This window comes from Bombus pascuorum, chromosome 7 (genome assembly GCF_905332965.1).
Source record: "Bombus pascuorum chromosome 7, iyBomPasc1.1, whole genome shotgun sequence".
Taxonomy (NCBI): domain Eukaryota; kingdom Metazoa; phylum Arthropoda; class Insecta; order Hymenoptera; family Apidae; genus Bombus; species Bombus pascuorum.
Genome location: NC_083494.1, coordinates 17,747,190 through 17,761,819, shown reverse-complemented (window position 1 = coordinate 17,761,819; position 14,630 = coordinate 17,747,190). Strand labels below are relative to the sequence as shown.

Genomic DNA, 14,630 nt, shown 5'->3' with positions numbered 1-14,630 from the left:
ATGAATTTGAATAAACAACTACGGTCGACACACTACAGTACAGTCGTATAACGAATGAAAATCTTTAATAATAATTAATAATAATAATAATAATTCAGAGTTGCTGTAGGAAAGAGCTCGTAGAGGAAAATGAAAAATAATAATTAATAAACAGTATGAAATTGAAAATATCATTCGGCTCGATAAAGGAAGAAACGTATGATTTGGATTGCTATTATTAACGAAGTAAGCAGTAATTGGCAAATAATTATTATTTCTGATATATTTTTATTAAAAGAAAGAGAAAAATGGAAGGCCGCCTTTAAAATTATGTATTTTCAACAAATTTTCAAGCATCGGAGAAAATAATGCACGCGGAAGCGGAAAAACGAATGTACAAGAATTATCATGTAAAATTCAGATATAGAATGCATTTAAACCGCGTTGAAACTATATTTATATAAAATTCGGGTGAAAATTGCATAATTATGCGAATTCATTAATTGGTAATTATAGCTGTTATATGCATCGCAAAATTTACTCCTTATTAGATATGTAAATTGTTAAATTATTAAAAATACGGGGAGGATTTATTGATTTTCAATAAAAAGGATAATCTTAATAAATTCGTTATGCTAAAGAAAGAATAAATTGAAATTATCGTGGACGACATCTAGTTCCTGACATTTTCCAGACGCGCAACAACGGTCTATACTTGGCCATCATAAGTTCACGATATCTAGCTGATCTTCTGACTTTCTGGATCTTTTCGGCTATGTCATCCATGCAGCTGTCCAATTTCAAACGAGACGGTAACAGTTCCTCGAATTTGCATCTGTTACGAACAAAACGATAAGTACATCTTTTATTCGTTTATATCGTAGAATCGATATGATCTCGATAAAATTATGAAACGATTACTCACTTTAGCATACCATGTTTTAGGCTCGTGTCCACGAAATAAGATTCTACTTCCTCGTTTAAATTTAAAACCGTGCCCAACTGTATTCTACAATTGGTAAAATGTATTACGTAATAGATTGTCAACTGGTACCTCTTGCAAAATAATTGATTAATTATTGTTAGTGAATTAAGAAGTTATAAATTGCAGGCTATCGATTCTTTGTACAATTTGACAAGTTTTATGTTGAATGGAACAATGAAGTGACTTGTAATTTATACAATTTTATTTGTTTTTACACCAAACCCGTTAGTGTTGTGCAACAGAATTTACTAATACTACTAATAACTTGTAATTTATGACTTATAAGATTTCACTAAAACCATTGGATAGCTTTCGCTCCAATAGTCGCATCGACCGTACGATACAAAATAATCTTACACGAATTCTAACTCGATGATATTCGTTTTAACGTTATATCGTAACGTCAAAACCGAGCAAAGTAGACAATTGGCTTCGTTTGTTTCCATATTACCTTATACTCTTCTTGTCAGCGAGGAATCGAAGTATAATATTTGTCCGATTGAAAATTTTTAAGCCGACGTAGTCGTTCACGTTTAAGTGGATCGGTCTGAAGTGGTAGGTATCACCGGGACGAATTTGTCTAAGATGCGAAAGATTCGAATAAGTTTTGATGGTGATCGAGTGGTGATCGATTAAGTGAGAAGGAAACGTAGCGTGAATTCGTATGGGCAAATTGTCGCCGCGTTAGACATTAATGTTTGTTCATCTAGTTAATGCTTGTCGAAAGGAGAGAAGTTGGAAGCTCGCCGACGTCACAGATAGTTTTAATCGAAAAACACGGTTATGAATGTTTCGCGTACTGAAGCGAACCCGTTGTAATTAACAAACCCTCGGTGAAGCGCGATTATTCTACTTTTTTTCCTCGACGTACCCGGACTCGACCTCTTCTTCTTCGTCGTCGTGCTCCGGAACAACAGGTTTCAGCTCCTCGACCTTCTTCTCCTTATTTCGCGGACTCGCAGGCGATGTCGATGCTTTGACACTTGCGGAACTGAACGCATTTTGCGTCGAACACAAATGCTAATGAAATCGTTTACGAACATTGTCGAACTTTCTCCGACATTCCTACCTTTTTAATATTCTCCTCTCTGCTAGATTTAAAAGCTTCTCTATGCGCATTGCTGATTTCTCCTGGACATACAGATACCGACTTATGAATTAATTAACTCATAATCATCGTAGCAAAATATAATAGATTTGGATCAGAAGGTGATACGTAATTGTAAAAAATTGGAATTTTTGGTCGTCGATTCTTGCGTTAACTTTTTTTTGTTAACTCTCAAGCTCTTTATTTCCATGTTTGTTCATTTTTTCGTTATACTAATGTCGGATCAAAGAAATTCTTTTAAGCTAATCAAGAGTCTTTTGACGTTAACACGCGCAGAAACATTTAAATAATAAATGCATCCAATGGTATATACAGTTAGTCGCATCGATATTCGAATACGGTACTATATTGCTATTTATTGCTTTGTATAATAATATAAGAGGGGATGATTTTTAAATATCGTGTTGCCTGTTCTATGAAAATACGAATATTCTACGTTTATCGTAGCTTAAAATTACGTAAACAGTTCCTTCCTCAATAGATTTTTACGTAACAAGTAAAGTTACGCAAAACGTGACAAGCGTCCGAATATCGGTGTGGTGTAAGAGTAAGACGATCTTTTGTTAAACATCGAACACGTCGTACGATTACACGTTGTTGTTAGCAAGAAATTGTTTACGTATTTTCAAGCTGCGATACGCGCCTCGTATTATCGTGGACGGAATAAGCAGCGCGATATTTAAATCAACCCCTCTTACATAAATAGAGGGATAGTGTCATGTCCGGTTATTAATGCGAGCAACTGTACATTTACTTTCATCCTTAGGTGCTGTCGCTAGAAATTGACTAAAACGCGGAAATACTTGTGAACGGTATTGCACATCGTTTCCATAATCAATCTCTTTCAAACTAATCGAATAAATGTAGGAAGATCGACACCCACCAGATACACAATTTTGGTTATCGATTTCTTTTCGCAGATGTCCCACTTCCACGTCAGCGGTACTCCCGTCGGATTATCCCTCCAAATTCCTCCAATCTGGTTGTACGACAGCCTGCAGAAACAATTGGAAACTTGAACGGAAGGTGTCTAGAGCGACAGTAATTAAAAATTCCAGCGAAATTCTTTTCCAATACGAACCTGGTCGCACCGTCCTCGTTGAAGACAGCACCGTTGCCTACGGTGTCGAATACGGCGACAATTTGCGAATCCCTCTTTACTCCCATGCAATCTTTGCCTTCTGGGCTGAATACAGTATATATATCGTCTTGAAATCGATTTCGATCATTTTTACGCTTGTTTCTCGCTATTTCGCCGGGAAAGGTCTTTATTACGTTACTAGGGTTGCCGAAAGTAGCGTTCTTTTATGATCGCTAGATTACGTATTATTATGCATTTATGCGAAATTTGAAAGTGCAGAAATGGAGAAAATACATATAATAGTATTCTAATTTTATTCTATCAACGAGTAATCTTACTTACGACGATGGAAACATGTCTACCGCGATCACTATTATTACAACATTCTTCATTTTACTTTACCTCGCCATTTCTAGAGCTTTGCCCTAGTTTTCCTTAATAGTGGCAAATATCGTGATAACGAAATTAAGAATAAAGAATAATTTCGTTCAAAGAACATCGATGAAAATAAGTTTAACTTTTCAGCAACCCTGGTATAATCGATCGTCCAGTTGGAGGTGAATTTTTTCCATCTGTTTGATCCGTTGGAAATATTTCAAACATTCTACGACTGATAATTTAAAATTAGCAGAATTTTAATGCCAGAATATTCTAGATATTAATTTCCAAAATATTATTACTTCCTTCAATTATACTGGTAAAATTGATAGAAGAACTAATGACAAGTACAGGTTGTACGTAATATTACTCTATTAATATCCATTTACTCGGATCAATGTGAATTATTTATACTAATAAATCGTTGTATAAACATATTTGATTTAAATTATACACGTATAATCTCTTTCGTGATATTCACAAATTTCATAATTAAATTTAATACGTTCTATTGACATGTATTTAACTCTAACCTTTAAATTATGAACATTCCAATATACGAATGGTAATTTCGTGTCTCATTGTGCCAAGTAAATACATACTTGCTGTGTTAAATGTTTTACGTATTAACTAATCTTTCAGTTACAATTTACGAAAGACTAATAAGATTACGTTAAAAAAATAATATTACTAAGGGTCAAAAAATATCAAACTGCCTTTATATTAGTAGGAACCGATAATTACCCAAAGTATGATTATAATCTTTTGCGATATGTGCATATATTGGTAGATTCGTATTTTTTACAAAACAAAATTAGAATTTCAAGCGTTGAAATTTCATTAGCGTTAAAACGAAACACGACTGTCTTGATCGCATTGATCAAATTCGCAACCAATCTGAAAATGTATATAAAAGACGCAAGATAGTCTCTGTCTGTAATCGTAGATCAATAAAAAAATTAGTCTACGGTATAAATAATGAGTATTAAAGATAGTTTGGCGATTTCTGCGAAATATATACTCGCGCTAACTGTCTTATAGTTCCTATATAAATTTTCACACTTGCCTCAAACTTTACCGATACGATCGTGACAGCCGAGTTTTGTGGCAGTGCTAATGAAATTGCAAAATATTTCCTATAACGTATAATAGATTCGTAAAAGGTTTTTACAAGTGATCGAATACTTTCAGTCGGCAACTGGCTGCAGTAGCATGTAGTATTGAAAATGACTTTGCGAAATCAATCAATCAATTAATAATGGAAATTAAGGCCGAACGGCAATTACGTGTATCGGTGAAATTCAGTTATTCAGGACCACGTGACAACATATTTCAAGATCATTGAAATCCACGAGGTCTGTCATATGCTTTTTATGTAACTAGCAATAATTGCCTCGCCCTACTAATTTACAACTTTCAACGAGATTATCGATTCCAATTAAAACGCGTTAATACTTTACTTCGATAATTACATTTTCGATTTTGCGGTCTCTGGAGTTTAATAGCCATCGCTCCATTCGGGTAAAACACTTCTGCCGATCCATCGGTGTGAAAATTGACAAAAATACGAGCTTCATCGTCGTAATACGTTCTTCCATCGAGTCTGTGCCTTCTGAACCTGACAAACAAGAGAGGATGTATTATAAAAGCAAATGTGTAAACGTGCAAAGATAGAAAAATCATTGTCCGATGTAACGCGAATCAAAATATTGTTTCCTCGTTATACGATATATTAAGATTTTCTTTCTGCCTATAATTCGCGATAGTCGAATTTCCATATTCCGAAGCTCCTCTCATATTTGTTTTATTCCCTTTCCTGATTCTCTTTACTAACTTTTTAACTAAACAGATTATATTAGCAAGTTTAAACTAGAGATTGTGCTTTTTCAACCTAACGAACGAGAGAACGTATAAAAGGATTAATGATTAATTATAATAAATTACGGAAGTTGGTTTGTAGCAACAAGTTAGTACGCGGCACCGTCTTCAATGCCATCTTGTTAGCTTTGCGCTTCAAACTAATAGTTAACTCGTTAGCAACTAATTCCGAAGTTTGTTTACAGTTGATGCGAATGCGACACGAATCAACGAATTTTTAGTCTGTTCGCTTTCGCGTTTTCTCTTCGATTAAGCGTTCGATCGCTAATATCGAATAATATTTAAATAAACGCATTGAGAATTAATTTAAAGAAATTAAAGCCAGAACTTTCTGCCTTTCTACAACGAGGATACGATCATCGTACAGATTGTAGCGCGAGTCGCATCTTCCATTCCTTTTTTTAACGATACATGCTACGTTACTCTTCGTCCTCGCGAAATATTACTCGGTAATGGCTCGAAGCGTCGAGAAATCGTTGAGCGCTCATATGACTACCTACCAGGATAGCTCGCAAGTATAGCGTTAGATCGTCGATTCATCGATGCATAAAATTTAACGAGCTATTTCACGTGATCGAATTCCACGGATGACGAGTTTGGTTAATCAAATTCAGAATTTCTGAATATATCAAGAATTTGCTATCCTCTATATTCGGTAATTTATTGATCGACGCTGCCAATAATAGTTGAAAATACAGTAAATAGTTGAAATGAAAATTGATTAAAAATAAAAAATTGATTTTCAGTTTGAAAAAATTACTTTGTTACGTGACAATCAGCGGCTTTATAAAATATCGTGGATCTAAAATTTCCTTACTATTTCTTCCGATATCCTTTATGTTGTACACGCAATTACAGATTTCTTAAAAATTATTTCTTAGAAATACATACCTTATGATCAACCTTAGAATGGTTATATTCTATAACACCTTCAATATCTTTAAACAAGGAATGTCTTCCAAATAAATACACATGTATACGCATTTACTTAAGCCGCGAAAGAGAGTTGTAAATTCGACTTCGTTACAGCTTTTCCGAGAAATTATAATAAAAATCTGCTTATTAAAAGGAACGCTGAAAGTGCGTATTTTAGTTTGGCTAAGGCTAATGTTTTCCTTACGTTACGATTACGTTGATTACGTCGTATCGATTCGTTTACGTACCAGTCGAGACCAGGTTTCGAAGGCTTTGCTCGATACTGGATAATTTTCCTCATGGTTTTGGCAACCGGCAGCACTGTCCAACCGAGCTTCACGAAGTGCTGGTTTGATAATTGGTACTCGATCGGGCTTCGATCGTCTGTAACGTAGAAATTTCACGAGGATGCCGAACTCGCCACGCTGTATACACGCAAACCACATTATTTGGATGCGATACGATAATGATGACGAAACGCTCGCAGGCCCTAAATGTTCCCGATTAATGACGATTTGGTATCGGACTTCGGTCAATCTCCATCGAGTCAGGAATCTCGATAATAACGTCGAATTAGATAGCATTGATGATCGAATCGAGATCTCGTGATTTAAGTTGAAAGAAAGTAGCTTTTAAATCTTGTTTTTTTTTTTATCATACTTATCGAACGAAGAAAGTTGATGCTAGTAGTACGAACGAAAGTCGACATGTTTAACCTTTAAAATTGAAAAATTATATTTTTACATAAAGAAACAAGGTCTGAGGTAAACTAGCTCCGATACTGTATACACTAAATACGTAATTTACCGATTAAGGCGGATACGACTAGAAAATATTCAGCGTAGCAACTCGATTTTGTTATTTTATCCGGGTGTGATTCTAGACGTCGAGAAAACGAAGAAAATTCCTCTACAGAAATGTTCTTTGAGTTTAATAAATTTTATTTTACCATAGAAATACGTTATTAGCTGGCTTCTCTCTGTTTCATTCACGCTTCGTGTTTCTTACGCTGAGAAAATGAGCGCGGCAAAGATTAAACTTAAATAACTTAATCAATTAAATCGATCGCTGAAACTAAATTGAAAAATAAATCTCAAATCACATCTTTACACGTAAAATATATCCATCATCTTGATGCGTAGCATCGCAAGGATTATCCGTAAGGACAGATATCACCCAGATTTTTTGAACATTTTGTACGTAGGAATTATTTGATTCGCGACACTGTATCGAAGAGTATCCGTATATTCTCGTGGCCAGGCAATTCGCTCGTCTTGTTCGTCATAGAAAATATCTGAAGCCTAATCGAATCATCATCCGTGTACTCGATCAAATCACGATCGATGATGTATTACACACGTATATATAGAGGTTGAACTGGAGTGGAACTAGAGGCTTCCCGAAACTAAAACGTTATATCTCGAGTCTGCTATTACGTCCGACGATACCTATCTCGTCCCGATCGGCGGTCGGTGCCGTTCGGAATAATATTCATCTGATACTTAGGAGCGTGGGTGTATTTTATATATCTGTCGTGCATACTTACATATTTTATATCCATAAATGTCGCGTGCTTTTTGCACATTTAATGTGCCTAAATATTACAAATCAAACTATTACACGTAACGATTGCAAATCTGATATGTAAAAAATGAATTTTTTTAAAAGAAACAAGAAACGAATTGCTGACCGATTTCGGAATCTCGAATCGCTTGGAAACGATAATACACCTTACCGATTTGGATATCGCTGAATATCGCTCTTTTTTTGCGGTAACGAGATCCATTCGTCTTGCTAGAATTATCCTCAGTTCTATCCGAACCAGACCGTCTATGTTGCTTCTTACTCGATTTGCTTGTCTCTTTCTTATTCTGACTCCCTGAATCGAGCGTTGATTTATCTTCGGCGCTGCTTACACCACGCTTAACTTCACATGCAAAGAAAAATTTAATTGCATCATTACGCCTGTTACTCTATACGTTGTACGCGAAACTTCTTTCAGACAGATAACAAGTTCCTGAGTAGACTTTGCGTCGAACTACACTCTCTAAGTCTTTGGCTACTTTTTTATACATAGCAATTTTTTAAATTCTCTGTACTAAGTATAAAAGCTTGGCGTTTAACATTCGTAAAACTGTAGATTACGAGAGATCACCGACGATTCGAAATTCTGATACTCCTTCTCGTAATGTACGTATACAGCAGGTATACCTACCGTCCCTATGTTTCTTCGTTAACATAGACTCAGTTTCGTTCCTTTCGTTGCTCGAGCGTCCATCCTGCGTTCCACCAGATTTCAAAACTTTGTCTTCTTTGTCGAAGGTATAAGATACCACTTTTTTTTCATTGTCAAACCCATCTGCCTTCTTCTTCTTTCGTCTATCAGCCTCTTTACGCTCGCCTGTATCCGTCGTTTCGTCCAGCTCGATGTCCTCCTCCGTTCGTGGCTTCTTCCTGTTTCGTCGGCCGGTTGTTTTCTCTTCGATATCCGTGTCGGTCGTCTTCTCAACCATTTTCTTCCCTTCGTTCTCCGGCAATGTATGTCCATGTAATTTATTCTTTCTTCTTTCTTTAGGCGATTTCTCCGTTATCACTGGTACACCTTTATCCCCTTCTCTCGATCGATGAACTCCAGTTCCTTCGGATTCCGTTTCCGAGAATTCCGTGTATTCCAATCGCTTCTGGCTCAAATACTTCGCGTCCCTTTTAATTTTCTTCATTTTTCCAGCAGCTGCTCGTTCCTCGTTCGTGTCACGTAAACCACGCGATCCACGGATCTTGTCGAGCTTACTTTTATACGGAACATCGTCACGTTCCTCCCGTCCATCTGGCGTGATAGGATACTCGCCGGTTCTGTCGATATCGCGGTTCCTCTTTATTTTTCCTCTCATCTTTCCCTCCAACGTACCAGCTGCTGTCTTTGTTAAATCCCTGCCCTCGACTCTGTCAAATTTATCCCATTTCCGACTCGAATCGTCGTATCTTTCTATCTTTGTTTTCTTCGAGAACACTTCAGCTTCCGCGCGACGTGTCTCACTTATCTCACCGGCAGATCGATGTTTTATCGTTCGATCGGGACTTTCTAGTTTTTCCTTCACGCTCGTACGCTCGTCGAATCTCGCGCTACTGTCGTCGTAATCTGTGACGTCTACAGCCCTAGACATTCCCACGGAAGCATATGTTCTTGAATCGTCATCGAATCGTTCGTTCCTCGAAGATTTCGATTTTGGCCTCCGATCGATCGCTTCATCTTTACCGGCGTCCTGTCAACGAGAGAAGTTTTATGGATCTATCCTTTATATTGTTAAGATTTTGATCAAGTATTGTTTTCGTGTAACTAACTGACGTAATCGACTGACGTAGAATCCACTCTATACGGATGTCGTGAAATATTTTAGCTTCGTTGCAGCAAAACGTTCCCTGGTGAAATGAAATCGACGTTTTGGTAAAATCAGGACAATTCTAACTCGATACGCGTAAGAATTGAACAATCTTCTATAGATTCTATATGGACTGTGGATTTTTAGGCAATTATGAGAAACTTAACGATACAGAAATGCAAGTGATATGCAAAAATATATAAAATATCTAAAGTATAATACTGTTCGTAATATTAACATGCCTAGGTTCTATTCTTATCTGTGATATTCGTATTTTTGAAAATATAAATTTCTATAAAAATCCGCAGTATCATATTTACCTCGCTTTCTGTAAAGAGTCCTAATATCTTTATGATATGTATCGACCGAGATGCGACGCGATGGAAGCAAAACACTGTACCTTATTGTAAATTGTAGTACAACTAACATAGAATACGAGTTTTATAACGCTCTACGAAGACATAAATAAGTTGTCTCTACGTTAAAAATTTAAAAAATATATATCTTACAAATAAATATTCATATTTTATAAATAATTATAGATAACAATAACGCAATGTTTGTCAAACTGTTATTTAGGAAAACGAATGAATAGAATATATTTAAAATGTTATTTCGAAGAATAAAACGAAGAAATTGGAATACTCGAGTAAAGTTTCGAGTTGTAAAACGGATTATTTTTTTGTTTATTTCAGTGAGATAAAAGAAGCTCTGAGGCAAACTGAGACAACCTGTGTTATAAATAACTTATTAAGTTAGAGAAAATTGTAGGTTTAAAATACGAAAATTTCATTAAAAAGTTCAAGATGTTTTAAACTTAACAAGGTTTAAAGGAGTTTACGAAAGTCTAGTAAAGACCACAAACTTTTCTCTAAAGATTTCTCGAGGAGGTTCTTTCACTGACTTCGATTAAGTTTCAGAATTTTATGACAAGCAATATGTAACGTTATCCAGGCAAAGTAAAAACTATACGTATATTCTTCCACCGTAAATCGTTGGCATTATAATGATTTTTAAATATAATAATGGAACATATTCCGATTGAAAAATTGATGCGAAATGATAAACAACTACTTAAAGATGAGAATTATTGAAAAATCATAAAAATAGCTTTTTATTTATATGATTAAAATATGTATATATAAAAATATGTATAATTCTAATAAAAATATGCATATTTATCCGATATAATTTTTGTTTATATACATTATGCTAATATACGTATAAATAAACATTTTGTTGGTGTATCTTTTCTTATTTAGTGGATTTTCTCTATTCACTGATAAATCTATTTAATTCTATTTAGGTTTCATGGTTCGTTAAAACTATTCGAGTCCTTAAACGTTATACGTGTATCCGATAAAACGTGTAATTAATAAAAGGCCCTAACAATAATTAAAAATTATATACAATTTTATTTATTATTCAAAAAAATTTCTATTAATTTTATTATCAATTTCGTTTTTGTCTTCGTTATTAGAGGCTAGCTGTGATTAACGATCGATATATCGTTATTAAATATTGAAATTATTACATACCCACTGTCGAGTGGTTTCGTTTACCACGCGATCGCAAAATCTACAGATCCTGAGACAGGGTCGCGACCCAGACCTCTTTTCGCTCCAGTCACGAATAAAGTTGTTCACAAGATTTAGTATCAGCCTGGTCTGCGTATTGCCGAACGGTTCTACAACGACGTCATAAAAATCTCGTAAAACTCGAGAACTCGCATAATTAATACCAACTTCATTAGTAAACCTCGTAATCCCGTTAACTGTTCGAAAGGTCTTCTCGCGAGTTCGCAATTACTTTTTCTCCGTTTACGGGAACTTATAATTTAATGTATCGTTAGTTTCACCTTTTTCGTTGCTTTCTGCCCAATTTATTCGATTTATTTGTAAAAATACGATTCTTAATAATATGTTACCGAATAAAAAATTACCTTCTAAATCCTGACCACAACGAATCAGCTTTCTCATTATTTCTTTTAAGAGGAGCGACAACGTTTGAAACTTTTCTGACATTGCGCAAGGTGCTGATCTTTCCAAAATACATAAGACATCTTTTATTCGACATGTAATGTTCTCGATGGCGCAGCACCTTTCTAAACACGTCATAATTATATCCACCTATTTATAATAAAACAAGTACACAGAAATAGTATATATATATATATAGAAAATTAATTCTTACTTTTAAATAATTATTATAATTAGACGGCTGATATTTATGCATAATATGAAATAGTCTCCTATCTATAATTATAAGGAATAGAATGATTTCGGTTCGAGTTATTCGCGATTTTGTAATTAAAATATAATATATAATATAAGTACGTGTCCTGATATTTTATCACGGTAGTCCAACAAATATCATTGTCTCGATAAACAAGAAAATGATACGAAATATTAACAGCCGTAGGAAACGATACGATAAAATGGATAGTCCTACATGTTTCAATCAACGATTACGAGGAAAGAAACGTTTTATCGTTATACGACATACGTGTGGTTCTTCGGGCTTCGATCGTGTTTTTAAATAGCAAGCATACTTGCGCTTTGTTCGGGCGTTTTGCGAAAGGTTCGCTCCTTCAGAAACCCGAAGAGCTACAAATATGTTATCTGATAAATATCGCGATTTTTTAAAATCTAAATTTGAATCGTTACTTTGCGAACAATTTCTTCTGGCAGAACTTCCATATCTTGACAGTGAACGCAAGGGAACATATTACGAAACAACGCAGATCGTTGAGATCCCTTTTTTACGTTTCCACAGACTATCGCTGTCATTGCTGTGGCCACAATATCCAGGGCTCCGTGTAAAGGAACCGCATCGTAATTCATGCCGCAACATTTCCCCTCGTGGATCCTGATTTTTTCAAATACAGTTATTCCTCGAGTTACTTTCTGTATACGCACGAGCTGTTTGACATTATATGAAATTATTGCTAATTAAGCGATCGTCGAACGAACTTGTACAAGTCCATAAAATTTTTTAATAAACGATGAGCTCTCGTGAAAATTTCCAGCGCAAGCGTTAAACACTCTGAGTCTTCGGTCAACCGAGTTTTCCGATAGTAGCAGAACTTTTTGCAAGGCATTGCCACGATGAATTTCTAGATCTTCGTGCAGACTGTTCAATAAACTTCTATATTAACTTCTGCAATTATTAAATTGAATAATAATTTCGTTCTCCTTTATGTTAGGTTATCCAATAAATTCATGTCACGGTACGATCATATTTTCCGGGATATATTTTACGCGAATATGGAATGAATAATTTGATACGAAGAAATTTAATCTAACGAAGGCATTTGGCAGTAAAAGATAGATTGGTATAAAAAGTGAACAGCGTAGGAATTTTTATTTTTACGTAGAAATATTACAAACGAAGTTTAAAGCATCCAACCTGACGAAACTATCTTGTAATTATTTCAGAGTTTTTGAAAACTTGAAATAGTAGAGTATTAGACTCGTCCGTAAATAAGCCGATTCGTCTATGAAACGTGAAAAGTATATATATTTGGTTACGGAAGATTAGATCGATAGAATAGATAAATTCTATGCACGTAAATAATAACGCTTGGGAATCGATCATTTTAAAAGAACGCGAACAAACACGTTACTCGACCCGATACGAAGAATTTACCTTCTCACCTTCTACTTTCAACAGAGAAAGACATACCTAAGTATATGTTCGCTTAATAAATCAAATTAATTTCAGATGCAACGATCGCTACCAACGTATAAAGTAGCGTCCTTGGATAATTTCGATAATTTCGTAGCACGCGTCAAATCACTTTCGAGAATCAATCCATTTGTTTCTGCTGAAACCGACATCAATCGCCGCGGTAAATCATCAGTCCTCTTGACGCTTTTCATCGCACGGCTGTCGTGTAACAACTGACATTCGTCATATCGTACAGATATACGCGTAGTTGGTAGATACATCGATATTTTATACTGTTTCATACCGATGTTCGCGACGCGTTGCCGTCGAGACCGTTTCTTTTATTTGCATGCGCGTAGTTCGCGATAAAAGATATACCAACGAGCTGCTGATAACACGAAGCCTTTATATTCGTTTCGAATGGAATAATAAATTTCGCGAGTACCGTTTTCTGGACGAGTAAACGGAAGTCGTTACATCGACGAAGCGATGATCTTGCAAATTTGGTAGCATTGCGGTAGCACTATATTATATGTTCGTACTTTATATCTACATACTTTCTTATTCGATTTTACGTTGCTATTTCGATTTTGTCAATAGTAGTAACACTATTTGTACAAAGGGTAGTATTATTTTCAACTATCTGTAATGTTTCTTCCATAAAATAATTTTACGTTTCCTTCCACTATACATATACAAAAGTTAAATGTATTGAATTTTAAAAGCTTAATGCATATTTGACATTAGACTTGCAGTTCTTTAAATAAACTTAAACATTTCATGATTATATTGACCACTTTTAAAGACAATGGCGCAATATTACATTTATCATCAAAAACGTAATATTTGCACTTGTGTTAATAAGCCTTGATATTCGTATGGACTGTCCTGAGCACTCGTTATATCTTTAAGACGATTATTCTGTCGATTAATAGCAATTTTTTATAAAGTATACGATTGCTATCTATATAATTTTATTTTTATTGCGGTACCTATTCAGTTCCCTTTCGATTAACTTTATTCTTATTTGTTTCGACGTTTTTAGGTTCGTGCAGGAAATCAGAATAATCTGTTTTATTTGTATTCTAGACAAAAATATGTCGCTGTATCCTAGCAACTTGTTTATTTCCGCTGGTTTACCATTTGATATTTTCGTATTGTTGCAGTGTCGTATTTTCACATTTCCATATTTTTACGTGGTTATATGTTTATAGTAGCGTCGCGTAAAATACAGTAGCCAGATAAATTAAAAAATAC

At 35.0% G+C, this 14,630-nt stretch overlaps 1 protein-coding gene across 1 annotated transcript; it reads right to left on the bottom strand.

Moving 5' to 3' along the window:
• Positions 1 to 227: 227 nt before the first annotated feature.
• On the bottom strand, positions 228 to 13,725 carry LOC132909396 (uncharacterized). Its single transcript, XM_060964196.1, has 15 exons — positions 13,389 to 13,725; positions 12,371 to 12,863; positions 11,647 to 11,833; positions 11,243 to 11,391; positions 8,540 to 9,744; positions 8,060 to 8,251; positions 6,573 to 6,708; positions 5,004 to 5,149; positions 3,154 to 3,280; positions 2,956 to 3,067; positions 2,034 to 2,095; positions 1,818 to 1,955; positions 1,416 to 1,544; positions 905 to 988; positions 228 to 814 (listed from the first exon to the last, which is right to left on the bottom strand). Exons 5-15 carry the CDS (start codon positions 9,486 to 9,488, stop codon positions 637 to 639), a joined length of 2,253 nt encoding a protein of 750 aa, XP_060820179.1. The 5' UTR covers positions 9,489 to 9,744; positions 11,243 to 11,391; positions 11,647 to 11,833; positions 12,371 to 12,863; positions 13,389 to 13,725; the 3' UTR covers positions 228 to 636.
• Between the last annotated feature and the right edge of the window lie 905 nt (positions 13,726 to 14,630).

Excerpts from the sequence above, each read along its gene's own strand:
- LOC132909396 (XM_060964196.1), bottom strand. The coding sequence starts at position 9,488 with ATGTCTAGGGCTGTAGACGTCACAGATTACGACGACAGTAGCGCGAGA. Across the intron at positions 6,709-8,059 it reads ATTCAGCGATATCCAAATCG|ACGATCGAAGCCCGATCGAG; the intron begins GTAAGGTGTATT and ends TCTACGTTACAG. Across the intron at positions 989-1,415 it reads GCTGACAAGAAGAGTATAAG|AATACAGTTGGGCACGGTTT; the intron begins GTAATATGGAAA and ends TACCAATTGTAG.